Source organism: Onychostoma macrolepis, chromosome 17 (genome assembly GCF_012432095.1).
Source record: "Onychostoma macrolepis isolate SWU-2019 chromosome 17, ASM1243209v1, whole genome shotgun sequence".
Classification (NCBI taxonomy): Eukaryota; Metazoa; Chordata; class Actinopteri; order Cypriniformes; family Cyprinidae; genus Onychostoma; species Onychostoma macrolepis.
The window spans coordinates 15,754,767-15,778,145 of NC_081171.1; the positions used below are offsets into that span (position 1 = coordinate 15,754,767).

General features: G+C 38.5%; 1 protein-coding gene across 4 annotated transcripts; it reads right to left on the reverse strand.

Annotated features, from left to right (window-relative positions):
• Positions 1-2,038: 2,038 nt before the first annotated feature.
• Positions 2,039-22,426, reverse strand: kdm1a (lysine (K)-specific demethylase 1a). 4 transcript variants are annotated; one of them, XM_058749380.1, is made up of 21 exons: positions 22,298-22,426; positions 21,116-21,400; positions 15,865-16,030; positions 15,621-15,754; positions 14,639-14,717; positions 14,404-14,496; positions 12,225-12,331; positions 12,066-12,147; positions 11,844-11,938; positions 11,320-11,337; positions 10,571-10,713; positions 10,345-10,435; positions 10,122-10,256; positions 6,349-6,422; positions 6,126-6,237; positions 5,794-5,926; positions 5,513-5,700; positions 4,413-4,527; positions 3,540-3,667; positions 3,157-3,303; positions 2,039-3,071 (listed from the first exon to the last, which is right to left on the reverse strand). In XM_058749380.1, the coding sequence occupies exons 2-21, from the start codon at positions 21,377-21,379 to the stop codon at positions 2,883-2,885; spliced, it is 2,493 nt and encodes an 830-aa protein (XP_058605363.1). In that variant the 5' UTR covers positions 21,380-21,400; positions 22,298-22,426; the 3' UTR covers positions 2,039-2,882. The 4 variants fall into 4 exon arrangements, with proteins under 4 accessions (XP_058605363.1, XP_058605359.1, XP_058605362.1 ...); XM_058749376.1 differs by having other exon boundaries at positions 15,853-16,030; XM_058749379.1 differs by having other exon boundaries at positions 15,865-16,033.
• Positions 22,427-23,379: the final 953 nt, after the last annotated feature.

Here is a 23,379-nt window from a genome sequence, read left to right on the forward strand (position 1 = left end):
ACACTCTATCCTCCAATTTGACACTGTTAAGTGCTTTGACACAATCTGTATTGTTAAAAGCGCTATATAAATAAAGGTGACTTGACTTGACTATTTCAGTGAGTCAATAAAGTAACAGACTATTTAGAGGGAAAGATACCATAAATCTGGCAGGATGCTGCAAAGAACTCTAAAACCAGACTTAGAGAGTTCACTCAGCATCAGAATTCACTATTGTTTGTCCAAGTCCTTGAAACGGCTCCTAAAGCTTTAATCCTGTACTGAGACTGAGACAGTTTTTTGAAAGACATTCAGAATGGATAAGTTAGAAAAGTCTAGACAGTGAAGTCAGTCTTGTTCCTGCCTTTTCTTCCAGTGTAGAATATTCATCAGCATTACCGAAGAAGAGTTTAAAAGCATTTTAATGGAGAGTTAACATGAAACTGACTAGGTGATTTAAAAAATGAAACATTAGACGGCCTATCTGAGTGTGAAGGTGTTGTATGAGTGTCTGTGCCCATGCGTGAGTATTTTAGTCCATGAGAAGTATGTTTCTGTGGGTTTCTGTGTTGAAGGGCACATTGTGAAGTTGTTGTAGTGTGGGGGTGATTAAGAGTAGCATCTGCCTGTGAACAGGATGAGTCAGGTTCGAGTTCTGACATGCTCGTGTACCCATTACTGCAATGCCTGTGCATCAGAAATCACAAAAACAAAAAAGACATCCGACGAGTCTAACGCAATGAAATATCGATCAGAGATCCCAGAGGGCATCCAGGTGTCTTTGAGAATATTGCAGTACGTCAAAGATGTTAAAATAAGAGTTGAATTGTCGATCAATTTTAATATTATGCAACCAGATTATGGAGTCTGTCCTGAGGTGGTGCAGCTCACGCGTCATTTCCTGCTACCAGCTAACATTGCTGCTCTAGAAAAGTCAATAAATCTAGAGGGACTGGTCTTGAAGTTGCCTGCAGTTAACAGTTCAACATAAAAGCATCCACAGAATACCGTAATATCTAATAGACATGATTTGAGGGTGATTCGGCTCTGCGGTCAATGAGCCGAATGTACTCACATTATCAAAACCACTGGACGACTGCAGTATTATGAATTAAAGTATGGTTGTGGCATCGTGGTGCAGGCTGCTCAAGGCTCTAATCATGAACCAAACTGCTGGGGCCAATATCAGCTCAGGTCCCTCAGACTCCCACAATGCAGTGCAGCTGCCAGGGCCCACACCACACAAACTGGGGCTGAGGCCAGAGGCCTGAAGGGGTTATAGCAAAAACAGAGAGAGCCAAAAGAGAGGCCAAAAAAGCCCTTTGGGCAGCATGACATGTGAAGAGACTGGATAAACTAAGAATAAAAAAGCAAAGCAGACAGAAATGGGAAGGAAATGGCCATAACCAAAAGAAGAAAAATGAGACCATGAAAAGGGGCTAAAGCAGGTTAAGAGAGCGTTTGACCAAAATATTGTGTATTCTATTTGTGGATCCCTATAGAAATGATGGATTACGCACACAAAATTTGGTAAATGGTATGCACCTCAAGGAACAGAAAGGAGTAAAAGGTTGAGATGTTGGAGAATGATTGGAGTTGTCCAGCATACAAAGGCGGCTGTCACTTTACCTGAAGATCCAGTTCTTACATTTTGATTAAACATGCATAGATGAATCATTTACAGCAAGTTCGAGAACATTCGTTTAGAATTTTAATTTTACACCAACTTTAACATGACTTGCTGTAACGGAAAACGCATAAATGTGTTTGGTATGAAACTGACCTAAGGCGGCAAACCTGTGAGGTTGTTCACAGGCAATGTGAGACGCAGCACTGAAAAATGGAAAAATAAAAACAGGAGGTTCTTAAATGTTTTAAAGGAGAATGTGAAAAATGTACATTTAACATTTACATAAAATAAAAGCATCACAGTGGAACACAAAGTATGTATTCATTCGAAACCAGCTCTTTATTAAAGGCAAACCTGATACTGAAACGAATAAATAGAAAAAAAAATAACAAATAAAAATCCACAAAGACCCATAAACTACCAGAAAGCTGGGGGTATGAAGCAGACTTCATATTTATTTTTCCTACCAAAAACACACAAATATAAAAAAGATTGCAATGACAATAATTAAACAAATAATAAAACTTAAGAAAAACATGAGCTAATCAAGAAAGATACCAAGCTATAACTGATATTCTATTTTAACAGAAACAGACCTATTAGTAACACTTCATGTGCATTCCAGCTAATAAGCAATTTTTCCTAACAAAAACATTCAAGCTACAAAGTGAGGGACATAGCAAAGTCATAACATTTGCTTTTGATTTTCTTTTTGTTCTTTTTTTTTTTAATATTCTGAAAAAATAAAAAGGAATGGGTTGGGTAGGCAGTTGGATTTCAACTAATGCATCCATATCCATCTCCAATCTGGTTTTTACAACTGTAAATTTTAATGCTCTGCCTTGAAACATCTGATACTTTGTGATTGAGGACTTCACATGTGTTGCGTTACATGTGAATAACGGTCCCTGTTCTTATATATGACTGAACACCATTCCAGGTAAATTCCAAAATTTCCCTGGGAACTCTTCTGGAACCATCCACCTGTCCTTTTAGATGACTTAGAAGTTAGCCAGAAAAGCTACAGCAGCAGAAAGTAAATGAGTGAAGGGTTGCTTTAAATCTTCAGCTCCCAGATTAGTGAATGATTTCCCTAAAGGCATGTTCTTACACGTAGACAAACTCTCCCATAAACACACACACACACACACACATTCCCAGTCTAAGGAGTCACCCGGTGTCCTTACTTGACCCGCCTGCTCTTTATCTAGCAAGACATTCTTTTGCTGAAAATCCCCAACTCTCTGTGCGCATCATGTGTGGGTTTAGATGTTTATTGGATGCTGGGGGAAGGCTGTGGGTTTGGATTGGCAGTGGCTTGGCGTGGCATAGTGTACATGGCTCCCAGGAACTGATCGGCGATCCTTCCTGCCTCCCTCAGCCCACTCAGCAGAGCACCGTGGACCGTGGCTGGGTAGTTTCTGATCGTGTGTTCACCCGCGAAGAACAGACGTGGAACGGGCTGCAAACACACACAATCAGCATGACATCTGCTTCTGCTGACACGAGCATCTCAGAGGAAATGAGCAATAAGTTTTGACACTCACCTGTGAGGCTCCAGGTATGGCAGGACCAGGTGTGATGGGCTGGGCCATGAGATCATAGTCATTACCAGATGAACCGGCTGCTACGTACGAGTAAGACCCACGGGCCCAAGGGTCAGCACGCCAGCGACTCACCACCGTCTCCTTTGGCTGCCATGACGACAGACACAGAACACATAGTCGGTTTGTTGTCGTTGGAGCAGAGCCAGACGCTCCATACCACGGGAAAGAGCCGCAGAGTCTCAGTGTGTGATATATTAGAGAACTGAACTCTTTTCATTAGATTTAGGTTGAAGTTTCCTCTCATGACTGTTATTCACACAAGCTTTTGTTGCACAGTAAAGAACTACAAATTAAGTAAGATATTCTGGCACATCTGAGCTTACCTGAGGTACTGCGCTGCTTCCAAAGATGCCCTTGAGGATTGCCAGACAACGGCCAACGATGACATCATCACTGATATTCTCCATAATGCCTGCGGCCTCTCCTGCCATCAGAGCCAGCAGTATAGGAGCTGAGAAGACACAAGAGGTCAGATTCAAAGTGGGATCTGAATGACATAATTATGTAACTAATATGATCAGAGAGGGTTTTTCAACCAATATTTTTTATTACTGATATATGGTCAGTACTGGAAACTTCATTGTGAAGGCTCATTTCTACCCATCTTTACATGTTTTTTTTTTTTTTTAACCATTACTTGGCGCTCAATTTCAGTAATAGTTGAATAACAAGGTAAGATGTAGTCTTCAGCAAATCTCAAAATGAATATCTGTTGTTTGCGTTTAAAATAATGTTGTGATGATTAAATTTACTTAATGCATTTTTTTCTTCACACATTATCATCCATAACATCAAAATAACTAACAAAAATAAGAAAGGAAAAATAAACTAAAATAAACAGTGCCTCAAAGGAAAGATTGTAAACCCAGCTGAGGACACTACTTGAAGTCTACTCATTTGCACAAGTGAACACACAAAAAACATTATGCATTTATTTATACATGTAGCTATCCCGGACGAGCCCCCAATTCTATGTTATGACCCACTCGTGTAAAGCTGCAACATAAAAGAGGGATCAGACAACAAAGTCTAACCAATGGTTTTATTTGAACTAATACATCAACAGCCAATAATGATATGTCTAGGAATAATAAAGAAAATACAGAAATAACAAATACAACCAACTTGTATACAAAATACAAAACTTTTAACTTAAACTTCAATACTGAAGCATCCCTAAACTGAAGGATGATTACCTTTGTAGAGATTCCAGAAGAGAAACAGTTCCCCTCGACTTGCCGTGGTACTTCCCACATGTCCAAAGAGGTTAACACTGGGGTCCCAGAATACTCTATCAAAACACAACACCACCTAGGACAAGGACAACAAAGATTAGGACAGAATGGGCCTTTTTAAATGCAGCTGACTGACTTTCTTCTGCAAATTTCCTTCTTTTTTGCCTATCCAATGGACAATGGGCACCAAAACTATTTGGTAACCAATGGTCTTCAAAATTTCCTCTGTGCTCCACAAATGAAAGTAAGTCATACAGGTTTGGAATGGCATGAGGGTGAGTAAACTGACAGAATTTTCATTTTGGGGCAAAATAACCCTTAAATTAAACCCCATTAAAACACAAGTCCAATGCTGCATCAGCATAATTCAAATGTATTCAAGTCCACTTACGAGCCTCTATAACCTACACCACCAATCATAATGCATCATTTTTTTTTTAAAATCACATGCACATATTTAGCAGATGCTTACGAAGCAAAACAACTTACAATACAGTTCAAATGCCACAAAGAAGCCTAAATCTACTACCGAGAGATAAAAAGAAAAAAGCACATGAAATCATAAAAAATTGTTTCATTTCAATGGAGTCAATGAAAAGCATTTCAGTGAACATTTCTGACATCCTGTGGTGTATTGCAGACAGCTGTTTCTGATATAGTAGAACTGTGAATGAATCCGGTACCACACTGTGCCCTCTTGTGACAAAAACAGAGAAATGGAGCGAGACAATTGCATAATACTGCAGTATTTTTCTGCTGCAGCTGAACTAAGAGATGAAGTGAGGGGAGAGAGAGAGAGAGCGCAGAGGAGGAGGAGGATGACGCATCTTGGACACTCAATATGTGAGGGGGTAAACTCATTAAGTACTCACTGAATACACACCTATATCTATCATATTAAAATGGCTTGACCTAACAGCCCAACCCTAAGCTTCACTCCGTTTTAGCCAAAGTGGATTAGTTAGATATGCACATAAAATGTCCCATGCTGATACAGGCCAGCATTATCATTACATCAACACCCTCCCGTCTGCAAAGGAATAAACAGGAATTATTCACACCTTGTTGAGGTTCCCAAAGCCCATTCTCTGGATGGCAGCAGTCTTCCATTCTGGCAGAGGAGGCACAAACTGCACGGCTGGTGGCTGCTGCTTCAGGACTCCCAAAGGAAGAGTACACAACACAGCGTCACACTTATAAATGAACGTCTGGGTAGTGGAGCGGGTATTCACCGCAATCACCTCACAACCTGAGACAGGGAGGAAATGATGGTCATAAATGTAAATACGGCAACACACCAAAATATAGTCCCAAACAGCAGGAGCTGGACTGACTGACTCACCAGATGATGTGTATCGGACCTGTCTAACTGCAGTGTTGAGTTTGATATCCAAACCCTCTGCAAGTGCGACTGGGACGCATGAGTATCCATTTCGCACCGTTAGGTGACTGCCCGTGAACTCAAAATCATCATCCTACTCAAACACAGAAGAAAAAGGGACAGTTTGCAGAAGCAAGCTTTGTTTTCTTTATATTCTGATTCGGATTTGACACTGAATCAAACCCATGACATTTCCATATTGAGCACCATTCTCTACAAGCTAAGGTAAACAAACACTATTAAGACATGAAAGATGCTTTGAAAAAAAAAAAAAAAAAGTGGCCGTGCTGTACCTGATCCCAGTGTTTGAGCGAGAGTGTTGAAAGAGGTGTAGCGTTGGCAAACTCAAGGTTTGCAAAGTGCCAGTCAAGAATCTGTCGGTCTCTCGAAGACAGATAAACATCACTGAAATAGAGATCCAGAATGACATTACTTGGACTCCATTTGGAAGGATAGACAGGTATGTTAATGTGACCTCAGTGGGTCTTATTACTTGCATGGGTTGTATTTGATTACCTGGGTGGGTTAGCCTCCAGCTCTTGCAGTCTCTCCTCTAATTTTACCTGCATCTCCACCAGCTCATCATACTCCTGCAGCAATAGGACAGGATCACAAATCAGCACACATGTGGGTTTTTAAATGAAAGATGGTGATACCTTTATCTAGAGGGCAGGTGGCCAATAGCTGACACAATGCAGATAATAATGCATTTTAAAGCAAGCATGTGTGATGCAACATTGGGGAATCAAATTCACACTTTTTACACAGCTAAATTAAAAAAAAAGAAGAAAAAAAAAGAAGAAAAAAAAGCAAGATATTTACATTAGTCACAAAATTGGTATAACCAGAAGTTTATTCTTAACAATGAACATGGAACAGTTCAAAATAAGACCTTCCCCTCTCCCCAGCACCTGAGTAAGAGGTTTTCGGAGGTGTACACTCATTGCTGAACGGCTGAGGGCAGCGGCAGTGGTTTCATCCTAGAGGGCAGAGTCATCCCTCTCTGAGCGGGCCAGCCGTTCACCCATCTAACCAGCACATGACTATTTAAAGAAAACCCTCCCCCTAAACCACATCACACAATTCTGAAATATCCTGCTATAGTTTCTCTGTTTGTCAGACTGTTAAGTTTGCAAGAACATGTTTAAGTTGCATGAAATCAACATGCACACTCTATGGTATTATTCTCCACACAAGCATATTCATTAATTCTTGTATTTAGCAAGGATGTATTAAATTGATCAAAAGTGATAGTAAAGACATTTATAACATTACAAAAAATTCTATTTCAAATAAATGCTGTTCTGTTAAACTTTAAATATTATGTTGCACAATGGTTTACAACGTTGATAAATGCTTCTTTATCACCAAATCTGCATATTAGAATAATTTCTGAAGAATCATGTAACACTGAAGACTGCAGTAATAAGTGCTGGAAATTCAGCTTTGCCAACTCAAGAATAAATTACATCTGAAAATAAATTAAAATTCAAAACAGTTGTTTTAAATTGTAATATTCCACAAAATGTTGTTGTTACAATATAAATATATTTTGGTAACACTTTAGTTTAAAGTGTTCGTTACACATCTTACATGTACTTACTATTATAATAAGAATAAATTATGCATAATTACATGCAAGTAACCCCAAGTCAAACACTAATCCTAACCATATAGTAAGTACATGTAGTTAACTAATATTCAGTACTTAAATGTATAATTACATTGTAAAAAGAACACATTAAAAGAAAGTGTAACCTTTATTTTTTGATCAAATAAGTGCAGCCTTGTTAAGCATAAGATACTTTTTAACATTTTTAAATCTTACAACCCCAAACTTTTGAACAGTAGTGCATATCATGTAAAACATTTTTATGGACTCTCAAAAGACTTAATCTACATATACTGATTTGTAAATGGTAACATTTCCTTCTGAAGTTTTGATTTGAGTATATGACAGTGTAAATAAAACAATTAAAATTTTTACTCAGTATCTCACAGAAGTGAGTACACCCCTCACATTTTTGTAAATATTTAATTATATCTTTTCATGTGACAACACTGAAGAAATGAGACTTTGCTACAATGTAAAGTAGTGAGTGCACAGCTTGTATAACAGTGTACATTTGCTGTCCCCTCAAAATAACTCAACACACAGCCATTAATGTCTAAACCGCTGGCCGAGTACACCCCTAAGTGAAAATGTCCAAATTGGGCCCAACTAGCCATTTTCTCTTCCCGGTGTTATGTGACGCGTTAGTGTTACAAGGTCTCAGGTGCGAATGGGGAGCCGGTGTGTTAAATTTGGTGTTATAGCTCTCACTCTCTCATACTGGTCACTGGAAGTTCAACATGGCACCTCATGGCAAAGAACTCTCTGAGGATCAGAAAAAAAAAAAAATTGTTGCTCTACATAAAGATGGCATAGGCTATAAGAAGATTGCCAAGACCCTGAAACTGAGCTGCAGCACGGTGGCCAAGACCATACAGCAGTTTAACAGGACAGGTTCCACTCAGAACAGGCCTCACCATGGTCGACCAAAGAAGTTGATTGCATGTGCTCAGCGTCATATCCAGAGGTTGTGTTTGGGAAATAGACATATGAGTGCTGCCAGCATTGCTGCAGAGGTTGAAGGGGTGGGGGCTTGCTGAAGACAAGCAGACTAAGGACATGGATTACTGGAACTATGTCCTGTAGTCTGATGAGACCAAGATAAACTTATTTGCTTCAGATGGTGTCAAGCGTGTGTGGCTGCAACCAGGTGAGGAGTACAAAGACAAGTGTGTCTTGCCTACAGTCAAGCATGGTGGTGAGAGTGTCATGGTCTGGGGCTGCATGAGTGCTGCCGGCACTGGGGAGCTACAGTTCATTGAGGGAACCATGAATGCCAACATGTACTGTGACATACTGAAGCAGAGCATGATCCCCTCCCTTCAGAGACTGGGGCCGCAGGGCAGTATTCCAACATGATAACGATCCCAAACACACCTCCAAGACGACCACTGCCTTGCTAAAGAAGCTGAGGGTAAAGGTGATGGACTGGCCAAGCATGTATCCAGACCTAAACGCTATTGAGCATCTGTGGGGCATCCTCAAAAGGAAGGTGGAGGAGTGCAAGGTCTCTAACATCCACGAGCTCCGTGATGTCGTCATGGAGGAGTGGAAGAGGGCTCCAGTGGCAACCTGTGACGCTCTGGTGAACTCCATGCCCAAGAGGGTTAAGGCAGTGCTGGAAAATAATGGTGGCCACACAAAATATTGACACTTTGGGCCCAATTTGGACATTTTCACTGAGGGGTGTACTCACTTTTGTGGCCAGCGGTTTAGACATTAATGGCTGTGTGTTGAGTTATTTTGAGGGGACAGCAAATTTGCACTGTTATACAAGCTGTACACTCACTACTTTACATTGCAGAAAAGTGTCATTTCTTCAGTGTTGTCACATGAAGAGATATAATAAAATATTTACAAAAATGTGAGGGGTGTACTCACTTCTGTGAGATACTGTATATCTACATGAGTCATGCACTAAAAGTATCTCAAAAGTTTCAAATTAAGTCAAACCCTTGTGCGAGTGAGCAGGCGTCGAAATTCATGTTTCAACCGTAAATGGTCTGAACGCCTCTAATGGGCTACAATTGAGAGTGATTATGTGAATTAACATGTTAAAATCTCACCAGTTAAGACCATTTAAGTTAGGAATTTAACTTTCGGCTCTGTGGGCGCTAAAGGGAGTACGACAGTGTTAGAGTGCGGTTTGGAAAAAGTACTAAAACAACCCAACTGAAACAGCAGGCTGAAATGGTATTATGCTCCATTACCGAGCACAGAGGTGTTTGGCATGGCTGGAAAACACTGCTGTGCAGTAAAAAGATATTAAGATTAAGCATGACGGATCCAGAGGTGTCGGCAGTCACTACCCGAGGAGACATCGTGAGAGATGCTTGGCTGTTGAATGTGCAATCAGCATTGCTGGCGAGTTAAGTCAGTTTCTAGAACAACAAACGAGTTTAAGGCTTCGGACTTTTGTTTAAATTAAGACTTCAGCTTTAATTTGACAAAAAAGGATAAGATGAAAGGAACAGAAATACAGTTTTCACAAACCATTTTTACTATTTTATTGACCGCTGGAATGGGATTGGGAAATTAACCAAGCCAGAATCTGAATTTGTTGTTGATGTGGTTTCCTACATGAGTTTCTATATGTGTAAGCGTGCACAATGTTTATATGGTCAGTGTGGGGTGAGGTCATGTGGATCCGGTCAATGTGGCGAGTTTGGTCTACTACCTTGCAAAGTGCTGTGAGGTCTCTGTGTTTGCTCTTCACCAGGAACTCAGCTGTGATGTCTCTGGGTGGCTTCACCTCACTGGCCTCTTTATACTGCTGATGCAGCTCCTTCACTTTCTCTTTAGTAGCCACCATCTGAACAAGAACAGGCACAATTAAATTAATTGTGTGTGATGAATAAGCTGTAACAGAGGAACATCCATGTAACAACGCATGCAGAGACCTTGTTCAGAAGGTCTCTAAGCTCCTCTTGAGTCTTCACAATCTTCTTCCAGTGTTCAATCTGTTCATCTTTCACATGCTTCTCCTGCAGCCTGAACATAGATAAGCAACGTCAATGGCATGCTATTATTTTTTCACTTTTAAATGACAAGAATTGCTTTTACTCTTGAGGCTCGATTCTCAACGCTCAGAAACAAAAATGAAGCAAATAAACAGAGTTCACTCACTGTATGACTACTTCCAGTGCTTGTCCCAGAGACACAGGTTTGCTGTTAAGAAAGTTGAAGTCGAGCTGGTGGCTGAGGTATGACGTCGCCTCTAACAGGCGATTGAACTCTTGCTCTACCATCTCATCCTTCTCTTTAGGGACCTTGAGCAGTTACAACCATTAAATGAGCATCAATCAAACTCAAAACACTTGACATTATGGAGGATAATCTGTCCACATATACATCGTCACAGTTTTAATATGTGATGTGTTTGTATGTATGCATATATATATATATATATATATATATATATATATAAAATGTGTGTGTTATATGCGTGTGCTAAACACAAAAAAAAAAAAAAAATTAAATAAATAATAATTTGGAGCAATATTATGTTTGGATATGTATAGGAACAAATTGTGTCATTTTATTAATGGAGACCCGTTTTCCCTGAGGGATTACACTGACCTTAACTGACACACAGAGCTTAATAATTCATAATTTCAGTTGTATCACCAAACAATTCAGATAATTAACTTGACGCATTTACAGGATCAGAACGCATTATGAAAGCAGGATGTCTGCTATTAAACAGGTGTTCATTTCCATCAAGTTTTTTTGGTGGCAAACTGCACTGAACAGGAAGTTGTTCATAAGTCATAAACCTGTATCACTGGGTGTTGTTTCTAAGTGTGCAAATGAATCCATTAGAACAGTTCCTTTAATTACATATGTCGTATGGTATTATAAACAGAAATACTTACACTTGTGCAGCGCTCTCCCTGTATAACCAGGGCAATCCATCAGTTTAAGAAATGAAAATGGAGTGAAAGTGAGTGAGAGATAAAAACAAAAAGGAAGGATGGGATGTAAGCAAAGAGAAAATGTCCGGGGGTTAAGAGGGGGCAGAGAGTGAGAGAGAGAAATAGACAGTTAGATTGTTCTTTTGTTCTTCGGTAGTTTGAGTGCTTGACTTTAAACATAATTAAGATGCCAATCAGAAGAGAATGGGAGGAGCACTGACATTTCATATTTGATTTAAACAATTTCAACTAGTCTGAAAAACAACTGCACTATAACACTGTAAAAGCACTGAGGTCTTAGGGATACCGTACATCAAATTGTGAGAGTTTTCACATTATATCCCTATTTTAATAATTACTTTTATTATATTACTTCATACTTCTGTCTACCTAAGATCAGAACATTAGCACATATATGTCATATTATAAAAATGTATGAACCCTAATATGATGTGTGTCTATTTTTATGTTTCAAAAGCACTCACAGCTTGTCCATTAGCCTCATAGAGCGGACACTTCTGCTTAATCTTGGCCAGCTCCATGTTGACCTGTTTGCTGACTACAGCCATAGGGTTTCCACCTAAAAGAAATGTGCATTTCCATTTCAAACTATTGTAAAACCTCAGAGATATCTGCCTAAACATATGAGTCTTTTTCATGGTCAACAGTGCCACCTCCTGGAGAGAAGAGTATTTCATCATTCTTACCCAGTCCAGTCACCACCATGGCACCCAAGTCAGCTACATAGTTCCCTTTCCTGAAAGTGGCCACTCTCCCTCCTACACGATCCTACCAAGAACAATCAAGGTTTGTAAAATAAAAAAAGCTTGTCTCAGCTGTAGAGTTTCAAAGCAGCATGTACTTACTCTTGCTTCCAGAACAGTCACATCCATCCCAAAACTCTGCAGTTGTCTTGCTGCTGCTAGCCCTGAAACCCCACCTCCAATCACTATGACTTTTCCAGTTTTCTTTGCTATAAGAACATAAGAGAGTATAATTAAAATAACACTTGAGAACAGAGTGCTTTCTGTGTTGTGGTTTGTTACCCTTTCTGTCTTTGCATTAGTACCATTTAGGGCTGTGCAATTAATCGTATTCGATTATCATGCGCATCTCGTCAGTAAAGCCAGTTTCGTGATAAGCAGTAAATCGCCATCACCTGCTTTCAGATGGAGCGGCAGTTAATACAGAGCTGTAGTTCACTGACAAGCTAGGCAATATTGCGTTCATTATGAACTCGGTTTAGTGTAGCTTGTCAGTGAACATCGGAAGGCAGTATCGGCAATAGGGGTGTGCAGCGAACACTGTATTTGCATCTGTAACAATCACAAAATTATTCGTATCCGTATCTGTATTCGGATTAAACCGGAAGTGGGCGGAGCTTGAACCAGAACTTCGTATACTTGATAAGACCGTTATTTCTATCTTTTTTTGTAGTTACCACTGAACAAATATGCCGTGTTTAACTAAAAAACAATTTTTTTTTATGATTATAACATTTATTTAAATATCTTCTAACAGTTGGAGCCTATACCCTTGTAGGTGCTTCGAGATGTAGTGCGGTTGTGCTTCGGGCAACGCAAGTTCAAGTCCCAGCTTGGGGACCTTTCGTGATCCGATAAATAAATATTTAAATATCTTCTAATTAAAACGGTAAGGGTTCTTATGCAGTTTAGAAATATGGAAATTAATTTAAGTAATTTCCAGGAAATGCATGGAAAAAGGCATCTGCAGCACTGCTATTTACACTCATTTACTTTACACATTTACTGTGTTATAATTTTATTTATGTAAGGTTTATGTAAAACAAAATGATTTCCTTTGGCTCACCAGTTCCTGCGTAGTTTAAAAAAGTATTTTTTTTTAAAGTAATAATTTACTAAAATAAAAGTATGGGAAAAAAGAGAACAGAGTTATATGGGAAAATATGTTTCGACTATTTGTCCTATTCAGTGTTCTAAAATATAAAATGAATAATTTCTCAAAATAAATTTATCATACAAGTAGAGAGATTTAATGACAAACGTTTAGTGAGCATTTTAACACGACTGAATTAGTTCAAGGCGCACATTTTCATTGCGCAGAACTCTAAGTGAGTCTTTTTTGAACGTCACTAAACAAATGTCACTAAACAAACCAGCAAAATATAAAGAAGCAAATATGTAGGCCAAGTAGAAAATGTATCTGTATACAAGTTGATTATTAGCCTACTCTTGACAGAGAGCTGGTTTGGTTTTTGAGAGACGGAGACACACAGAGACGGCAACGCGGCTGTTTGATTGGCGATCGCGCTGTGCTTATTGCATTAATTCGTGTATCATATCGTAACCTATAAGATTTAAATCATTGCCTTTTAAATATACACATATAGTAGAACGTGTATGATGTATTATTTTAGGTAATATTACTCTTGCCAAGCTCTGATTTCTGAGAGATGCACGGTGGCAACAGCAATGTTTGATTTGCGCTCATTTCATTCATAAAGTTTACATTCATTGTTGCGCGACTTTAGAGGTTTGTGTAAAATATCGCGCTGATCCCCTGGCTCACCTGTGAATCTAGCAAATACCAGACTGTGCTGCAGCCTCAGCCGAATATTCGGGCAGAATTATTCGTTATCCGTTATTTGTTTTTGAAGCCATTATCTGTGCCTTTCCGAATAAGGTATTCGGCTTCGGGCACACCCCTAATCGGCAATTTAGGCAATATCGCGTTCATTATGAACGCGGTTTAGCGTAGCTTGTCAGTGAACTACGGCTCTGTGTATTAACTACCGCTCCATCTGAAAGCAGGTGATGGCGATTTACTGCTAATCACGAAACCGGCTTTATTGACGAGATGCACATGATAATCGAATACGATTAATTGCACAGCCCTAGTACCATTTGTCTGTTTAAATGCCTGCTGCAAACAACCTGTCGTTGTTCTCTACACCAGACAAATTAAATGTGATTGTGGAAAAAGACTTGTACTGTTGTTATTCTGTTTGTTTGGACATTAATATATCTACATCTGCTCTGTTGTAACATTGAGGGTCTCAATTACTTGGCAGAGGCTTTACTCTCTTGTAGATTCCAAAGTTGATGAACCCGTGTCTCTCCAGGTAGCTGTGTATCCGGTGAACCAGGACAGCATCACCTGCAGAGAAGAACCAAAGACAAATAAAAAAAAAGACACAAATATTTAAATATAATCTATCTATTTGGTGAAGTGTAATAATATCAGAATTCTCAGAGAAAGGATTTTGGAATCAGAGCAATGTCAGGTGAAATGGACTCACTGTTGTATGGAGCTTCTAGCTGCTGCACAGTGGCCTCAAAGGTCAGCTGGATTTTGGGGTTGTCCAACCATAGTTGAAGCTGAACATTCGAGAAAAGACATTTTCACAACTGACTGGAAAACGCATGATTCTTGTTGATTCTGAAACGCTTCTGTTGGATCAACTTTGAATATAATCTATACATTTAAAAGTTTGGGGTCAGTAACTTTCCGCAGGGGTCTCCAAACTCGGTCCTGGAGGGCCGGTGTCCTGCAGAGTTTAGCTCCAACTTTCCTCAACACACCAGCCTGGAAGTTTCTAGAATGCCTAGTAAGACCTTCATTAGCTGGTTCTGGTGTGTTTAATTAGGGTTAAAGCTAAACTCGGCAGGACGTCGGCCCTCCAGGACCGAGCTTGGAGACCCCTGGTCTAATGCTTCTGGAAAAAAAAAAAAGAAAAAAAAAAAAGTGTCTTATGCTCACCAGAGCCACTTTGATTTGTTTGATCAAAAATACAACACACATTTCGTGAAATATTATAAGAATTTAAAACTGTCATTTATTTCTGTGATGTCAAAGCTGAATTTTCAGCAGTCATTACTCGAGTCTTTAGTGTCACATGATCCTTCAAGAAATCACTCTAAAAAGCTGATGTGTTTTTCAAGAAACAATGAGTGTTTGTTGTGCTGCTTAACATGATACATTTTTTCACCATCTTTGATAAATGGAAGGTTCAAAAGAACAGCATTTATTTGAAATAGAAAACTTTGTAACATGTTACTGCCACTTTTGATCAATTTAATGCAGTCTTGCTAAATAAAAGTAGTAATTAAAAAAAACAAAAACTTATCGAACTCAAACTTTAGAACAGTGTATTATTAGTCAATAAGACTTCTAGAAGAGTTTCTGTTTCTATTGTCTATTGGCTCTTGCTTACCAGCTTTAAAAAACAAAGTTCAAATGCTTTAATTATAATAAAATGATGTCTCCAGCTGTGAACTCACCGTTCGGTTTCGGATGTATAAAAACACTTTCTGAGTATGCTGTGGTCCACCAATAATGTCAGGGAAGCATGCAGCTTCCTGTGATGTCATACGGTCATGTGGGAGTCGGCTCTGGAAGGCGGCCCCCTCTACACCTGAGAAGTCACAACATTCATGACCAAAAGCATTCTGAAATTTTTTAAAAATGTTTTTAAATTTCTGTAAAAGGTGAAAATTATTTGATTAATCCAACCTCTTTCCATACCTGATGGTTCCTCAGGTTCACTGTCATTCTCCTCCTCTATTGGTGGGGCTGGTGGAGGAATCACCTGCTTCCTTTCTTTCTCAGCTTTAGCGTTCCTTTCTTCTTCTGAATAATACTCATCCTCCGACAGATTAGCGAGACTCTCGTCCATCTCCCTGTACTCCACCTGCAGCAGGAGGCACAATAAAAGCTTCATTAAAACCTTGTTCTGTTTCCCCTGGGGTGAATCATGACAATTATTCCCTACTCAGACAAAACATCACAACTGTTTGTTTTTTTTTAGTAATGGTCTATCCAGTTTTTACTTAAAGATTTTATTTTATTTTTTTTTAAATATACAATTACTATATAGTACATATTTAGATTAGTAATTAGAGCGACTTAAAGTTTCAGATAGGGCTGTCGCGGTGAAGGAATTTCCCTGTGCTAATTTTGAATGGCTTAATAGCACGCGGTATGCGGTATTACCGCAGGAAAAAATCATATCTTGGTATTTTTGTCTGATTTGCGGTATACCGTGTATATCTCGGTATTCTATGCTTCTGTATTTGGATTAAACAAATAAACAAACGAATGTAACCATGTAGGCATATATTATGTGCAAAAAAGGGTTAAAATCACATTACATTCTTACATTGTAACATTGCAATCTAAAAACAAAAATAATGCTTTTAAAGCAGAAGTTAAATTTACTAAAAATTAATAAATATCTTAATTACCCCATTAGAGTCACTTTACAGGTGTGCTATCATACAAATACTTACTTGTAGGTTAAAATTCTACATGTGTGACATTTATTACTAACTATTATTAACTACACATATTTCAGCAAAATGTATATTTTAGTCAGAGCGCTTCTATTTCATTGCGCTCCGTCTGTTTGGTGCGCATGCGCGTGGCGGTGCTCGTTCTAAATGAAGTCTGAAGTTTAGCGGAGAATCGCAAATGGAAATATTTCCATGGCTTTCTAGCATTTACCGATGGAGAATATACCTCTGAAATGAAAGTTTCAGGAAAACAGCACATCTCAAACACAAAACACGCGCCTTTCTGTCAGAGCATCAGAGCGCGAGCCGCTTTAAACTGAAACTATAGGCTACTTACGTTTAGAACAAATTGTGTTATGCACTTACTCCGCAGCAGTTCAGTCTGTGTCCTCTGTGTGTGTGTGTATATATATATTTATTTATTCATTTATTTATTATTATTTTTTTTTAGATGCGCTCGTATCAAACTACTGTATATCGATATAACCGGCATTGCCTCATATCGTATCACTTGTAAAAAATATATCGATACATCCTACAAACTCGATATACCGCCCAGCCCTAGCATATATATATATAAAATATGTGTGTGTATGTGTTACGATGTAAGCATGTCATATTCAGAAACCAGGGTTGCTGCAGGATTTTTAAGCTCAAATTTAAGACTTTAAGACCTTTTTTAAGACCTGCACAAATAAAATTAATACCATATGAGCAGGGTAGGGCAATGTCTATGGTAAACTGTAAAATGAATGTAAAAAGCACGATTTACTGTTCAGATAGAAGTTTTCAAAAAACAAAAATTTCATAAAATAATACTCCACATTTCAGCCTTTAAACCATTTTTTAAGAAAATGGATGAGTCAAAAGTATTAATTATTATATTAATTTAAACAATTATCAATAAATTATTATATTAATTAAATAACATACAAACACATTTTACTGTCTAGATTTTTATAATGGTTTATCTCCTTATCGATCCACCAGTTCACATTTACAGCTCTGCGTGTTTGCAGGGTAGAAATATGGGTCGAGTTTTGCATTGGTCTGAACAAAAACAACCCTATGTTCCTGCAATACTGGAGGCTGCAGTTCTAGGACTGCATAGAACCCTATTTTTTGGGACAGCACCATCTATTCCAAGAGGAGACCTTATTCAAAGAAACAAAAAAACAAACAGCACATCAGACGTGAAGCGCTGCAGCTAATTAACTGAAGTCTCACACAGACACAAGTCTTCTTTCCAAGAAAACTGAATTTTAAACCAGAATATATTGAATATATTGAAATAAATTAGGTTGCTTAGTTAATTAGGTTAATAAGTGGGTTACCAACGGGTATGTTTAGGGAGTTTAGGAGTTGGTTAGGACAATAATTAAGCGTATAAAATTAACTACATAATTCCTTAAAAATAATATACAGAATTTAATAGCAAGTGCTATAAAACAGTATGAGCCACTAATATTTAGTCATTTAGCAGACGCTTTTATCCAAAGCGACTTATAAATGAGGACAATGAAAGCAATCAAAATCAACAAAAGAGCAACGATATGCAAGTGCTATAACAAGTCTCATTTAGCCTAACGCAGTACATGTAGCAATTAAATTAAATAATAAATAAAAAGAAAACAGAACAGAAAAAGAATAGAGCAAGCTGGTGTTAGAGGCCTTTTTTGCTTTTGTTAATTGTATAATAAATAAAAAGAAAACATAGAATACAAAAAAGATTAGAAAAGCTAGAGTGCAAGTCAAAGTTTTTTGTTTTATTTTTTTCATAGAAACAAGCTGAAAAGAATAGAATTAGAATAGAGAGGTATGACGTTCTTCATTCTCGCTTACATTATTTTTGGCTCATTAAAAATTAATCTCGCTGCCGCGTTCTGGATTAATTATAAAGGTTTGATAGGACTGGCTGGAAGACCTGACATAATACATACAAAAAATAAATAAGTAAAATAAAATAATTAAAAAACAAACAAAAAAAACTATAGGGCCCTGGAAATCCAGTTCTTAAACTACAGCCTCTGGTATTGCAGAATACCCTACTCACAACAACAGCCTTATTGAACATGCACATTCATTCTCTGCCAGCAGGAGGCGCTTTCGAACGGTGTCCCCGGTAACAGCAGAACACAAAGCAGCGCAGCACTCACTGGACTTGGAGCGTGCAGTGCTCATTATTATTTATAGCCTTTTGAAGTTTAATTGTGGCATTAAGCTGTATAGCAATTCTGATTTGTACCCAAATTTAAGACCTCTTTAAATCATAATTAAGACTTTTTATGACCTTAAATTTGATAAAGAAAATTTAAGACTTTTTAAGACTTTAAGGACCCGCGGGAACCCTGGAAACTAATGAAACCGAAACTAAATCGCGTTGAAACAGGAAGTAAAGTAAACAGAAGAGAATGACAAAATAAGGGTCCACATAACAAAACATAAACCTGACAATAAGATTGTTAGTCTATTGTTAGCGCATATATATATATATATATATAAGGTCTCTCCAGAGATGCTCAATTGGGTTTAAGTAAGGGCTCTGGCTGGGCCATTCAAGAACAGTCACGGAGTTGTTGTGAAGCCACTCCTTAGTTATTTTAGCTGTGTGCTTAGGGTCATTGTCTTGTTGGAAGGTAAACCTTCGTCCTGAGCACTCTGGAGAAGGTTTTCGTCCAGGATATCCCTGTACTTGGCCGCATTCATCTTTCCCTCGATTGCAACCAGTCGTCCTGTCCCTGCAGCTGAAAAACACCCCACAGCATGATGCTGCCACCACCATGCTTCACTGTTGGGACTGTATTGGACAGGTGATGAGCAGTGCCTGGTTTTCTCCACACATACCGCTTAGAATTAAGGCCAAAAAGTTCTATCTTGGTCTCATCAGACCAGAGAATCTTATTTCTCACCATCTTGGAGTCCTTCAGGTGTTTTTTAGCAACCTCCATGCAGGCTTTCATGTGTCTTACACTGAGGAGAGGCTTCCGTCGGGCCACTCTGCCATAAAGCCCCAACTGGTGGAGGGCTGCAGTGATGGTTGACTTTCTACTACTTTCTCCCATCTCCCGACTGCATCTCTGGAGCTCAGCCACAGTGATCTTTCGGTTCTTCTTTACCTCTCTCACCAAGGCTCTTCTCCCCCGATAGCTCAGTTTGGCCGGACGGCCAGCTCTAGGAAGGGTTCTGGTCGTCCCAAACGTCTTCCATTTAAGGATTATGGAGGCCACTGTGCTCTTAGGAACCTTAAGTGCACCAGAAATGTTTTTGTAACCTTGGCCAGATCTGTGCCTTGCCACAATTCTGTCTCTGAGCTCTTCAGGCAGTTCCTTTGACCTCATGATTCTAGTTTGCTCTGACATGCACTGTGAGCTGTAAGGTCTTATATAGACAGGTGTGTGGCTTTCCTAATCAAGTCCAATCAGTATAATCAAACACAGCTGGACTCAAATGAAGGTGTAGAACCATCTCAAGGATGATCAGAAGAAATGGACAGCACCTGAGTTAAATATATGAGTGTCACAGCAAAGGGTCTGAATACTTAGGACCATGTGATATTTCAGTTTTTCTTTTTTAATAAATCTGCAAAAATGTCAACAATTCTGTGTTATTCTGTCAATATGGGGTGCTGTGTGTACATTAATGAAGAAAAAAAATGAACTTAAATGATTTTAGCAAATAGCTGCAATATAACAGAGTGAAAAATTTAAGGGGTCTGAATACTTTCCGTACCCACTGTATATATGTATAACAGTTAGTTCTGATCCTCGAATCTGACCGACAAGAGACTTTTTCTGTTGATATTTCACCTGTGTGTTCTAGACGGGCTGTCAGTCAGTGCAGCTTCATTGTTATGCCACAAGGTGGCGTCAAGGGACTGTCTGTTGAGTGAGTCTTTATACCGTTCATTTCACTACATGTTCAGAAACGCTGATTCATTCAAAGAGAGATGTAATGAAACAGGCTGTTGAAATCATTTTAACTTTGAGCGCCACTTTTAAAGGCTCAGCTGACCAGCAGAGCATAGATGCTAAGACAGATTTCGCTTTCCTTGGACATGACAACCTGTTTTCACAAATATACATGACTCGGCCTGAAGGACAGACGCAGGTAATCGCACGCGATCAGTCGATCTCTCTCTCATTCGCTGTCTGTTTAGGCTAGTAAAGTGCAAATTTACTGAGCCTCTGTACAAATCAGCATGGTACGCATTATCATTATTACTAATATTCAGTACACAAGCACGAAGTGTAAAACGAGAAGGGCATAACCTTGCGAAAAAGAAAACACGGAAATATCGCGGTTGCTGCATTCCTCTGCGGTTATGCTCGTCAATAGCGATAGCCCTAGTTTCAGACAAATAAAAAGTAGCGTATTTTTAGTGCCAACAAATTATTTAATGAGTCTCAGTTCGACTCGGCTAAATATATAGGCCTGGCTCAATTATCCCTGTTCAAAGAACAGGAAAAGTTAATAGAGATGTTTACCTTTGCTCTTTTACGGCGACTGGTCCTGCGTCCTTCTGCAGTGTCTTGATCAACCCCTCCTGGTCCAGGAGGGTGCAAGAGAGGAGGTCCACCTGGTTCTCCACTTGGAGAGGCTCTCTCTTTCTTTTTCACATCTGCTAAACCTGGGCCAGAAGGACCGGCTGGACCAGCCTGAGGAGCAGAGAGGGTTTCAGGAGCACGGTCTCCGCCGTTACCCCCTGAGGAAGAGGAGGAACCTGGGTCTGACTTCTTACTGGACAGCATTACAGATGAAAGAAGCCTCTCCTAGAATGAAGAAACAAGAGCTGAACGTAGGTGTACCAACAAAAGGTGACCAGAACATACGAACAGAGACAATACAACATGCTGTCTATATATACACATCTACATAAATATTAATAATGAACATCCTAGATTCCTTCCACAGTTTGGTCCTATACCTAACATAATTATTAATATACTTTTTTCTAACCCAGAGCACATGAACGCTCAAAACATGAGGTTTGCAGTAGTTTAATGTCGCACTTGTGCACCTGCTCTGAACAAATAGGCAATGCTGGAAAGACACAAGCTTTTCGGGTATGAGAGATTAGAGATGAAGGTAAATCTTGTAAATTGATTTTCACTTTAAAGCTAGCTAAATGTACGATATTTTGGCATATTTTTTTCTGCTCAATAGACCGTGAAAACACTTATCACGTGACCACAAATTCGGCAGTACTGAACCTATTTAAAAGTGTATTTGAAGCAAACAGACTCTTTTTAATCAGACACCAACGCAATAAATAACCGGCTTGAATATAATGCACAAGTTTAACTGTGTTAATAGAGCTAGCAGATAAACCCTATGCCGCACATATTTAGATCACCACACCAAATCGCAGCTCTAAATATGGGCCAAGATGTTAAAGAAAGTATTTTATCAAAACGTTTACAAATATTTTGAAAATATGAAGAAATAAGAAAATAACTGGTGCGCTCATGTTCTGGTTAGCTAATATGCTATTGCTAGCGACACGAGCTGTTTTCTATGCTTATCAAACTCCAGGAAAAACGCAATTCTTCATTACAGTTTATTCATTCTAATTATGACAAAGTATTAAACATTTATAAATTGTATGCATTAGTCTCATTTACCGTCTTCTGCTGTGTTTATAAAAATATTATTCATATTTACGTTACCTCCTCGCGGCTGTGGGGAGTCTAGCACAAAGAAACAGACGCCTGTTCCTACCGGAATCGCTCAACCAATCCGGGTAGACGACGAGGGAACAGAAGGCGGGATCTAAAGTGCCCAGTGTTGTAATTGGGTATAAGAGCGATCTATCAAATGCTTCATAAAATCAGGTTCATTTTATGCAAATTTGTTATGCAACGTTCACCTGTATGCAAAATTCATGTCCTAAATCAATGACACAAAAGGTCCCATACCTTAAATTGACTTAACTGAATTAGGGGCCCTCGTGACCCAACAGAGGACCTCGGTTTAATTCGCAAGGGAGACACAGATTTTCTTGAAGTTATTTACAATGAATAAAGGTCTTATTTACGTAATTCGACAATTAAAATGCTAAATCTGTTAAACACTATATAAGTGCAACATGGGCATCATTAATTACTCTGTAGAAAACTCCGTCAGTTTTCATAGAAACAAGCTGTTAATAGTAAAAGGTTTCTTTTTTGTTTCTTTTTTTAGTTATATTAATGTTAAGTTAAATCAGTTTAAGCTATATTAATGAATATGAGATTCACCCAATGGATAACAAGGTTTAAAACTTACAAACAATATTTAGGCTTTGTGTGTTTTTCTATAATAAACCACCATAAGAATCCACTGGACTGAAGTTTTTTACATTTTTTTAATTTTTTATTACGAACATTATATCAACCAATTAAAAAGCAGTCACAATACAAATATACAAACCAATAATTAGAAAATTAAAATAAAATAAAATAAAATAAATATAATGACAAAACAAATACATTTAGACAGAGTTATAAAATTAAACAAAACACAAAGGGAAAGAGTTAGAAATAGTCCAAAAGTAATGCTGTATTTCAGCAAGCAAAACATAAAACGGTGGCTTCTGACAAGACTGTTAACAGGATAAGGAGGTTAAGTAAGTACAATTTGTTTTTCTGTAAATGCACTTTTTTTGAATTAACAAATCCAAACAAAACATTTCCCCAAAGTAAAGAAAAATCTTTATCAATATTCTCAATAACAAATAAGGAGAGGTCTTTACACAGCAATTTAGAGTGCC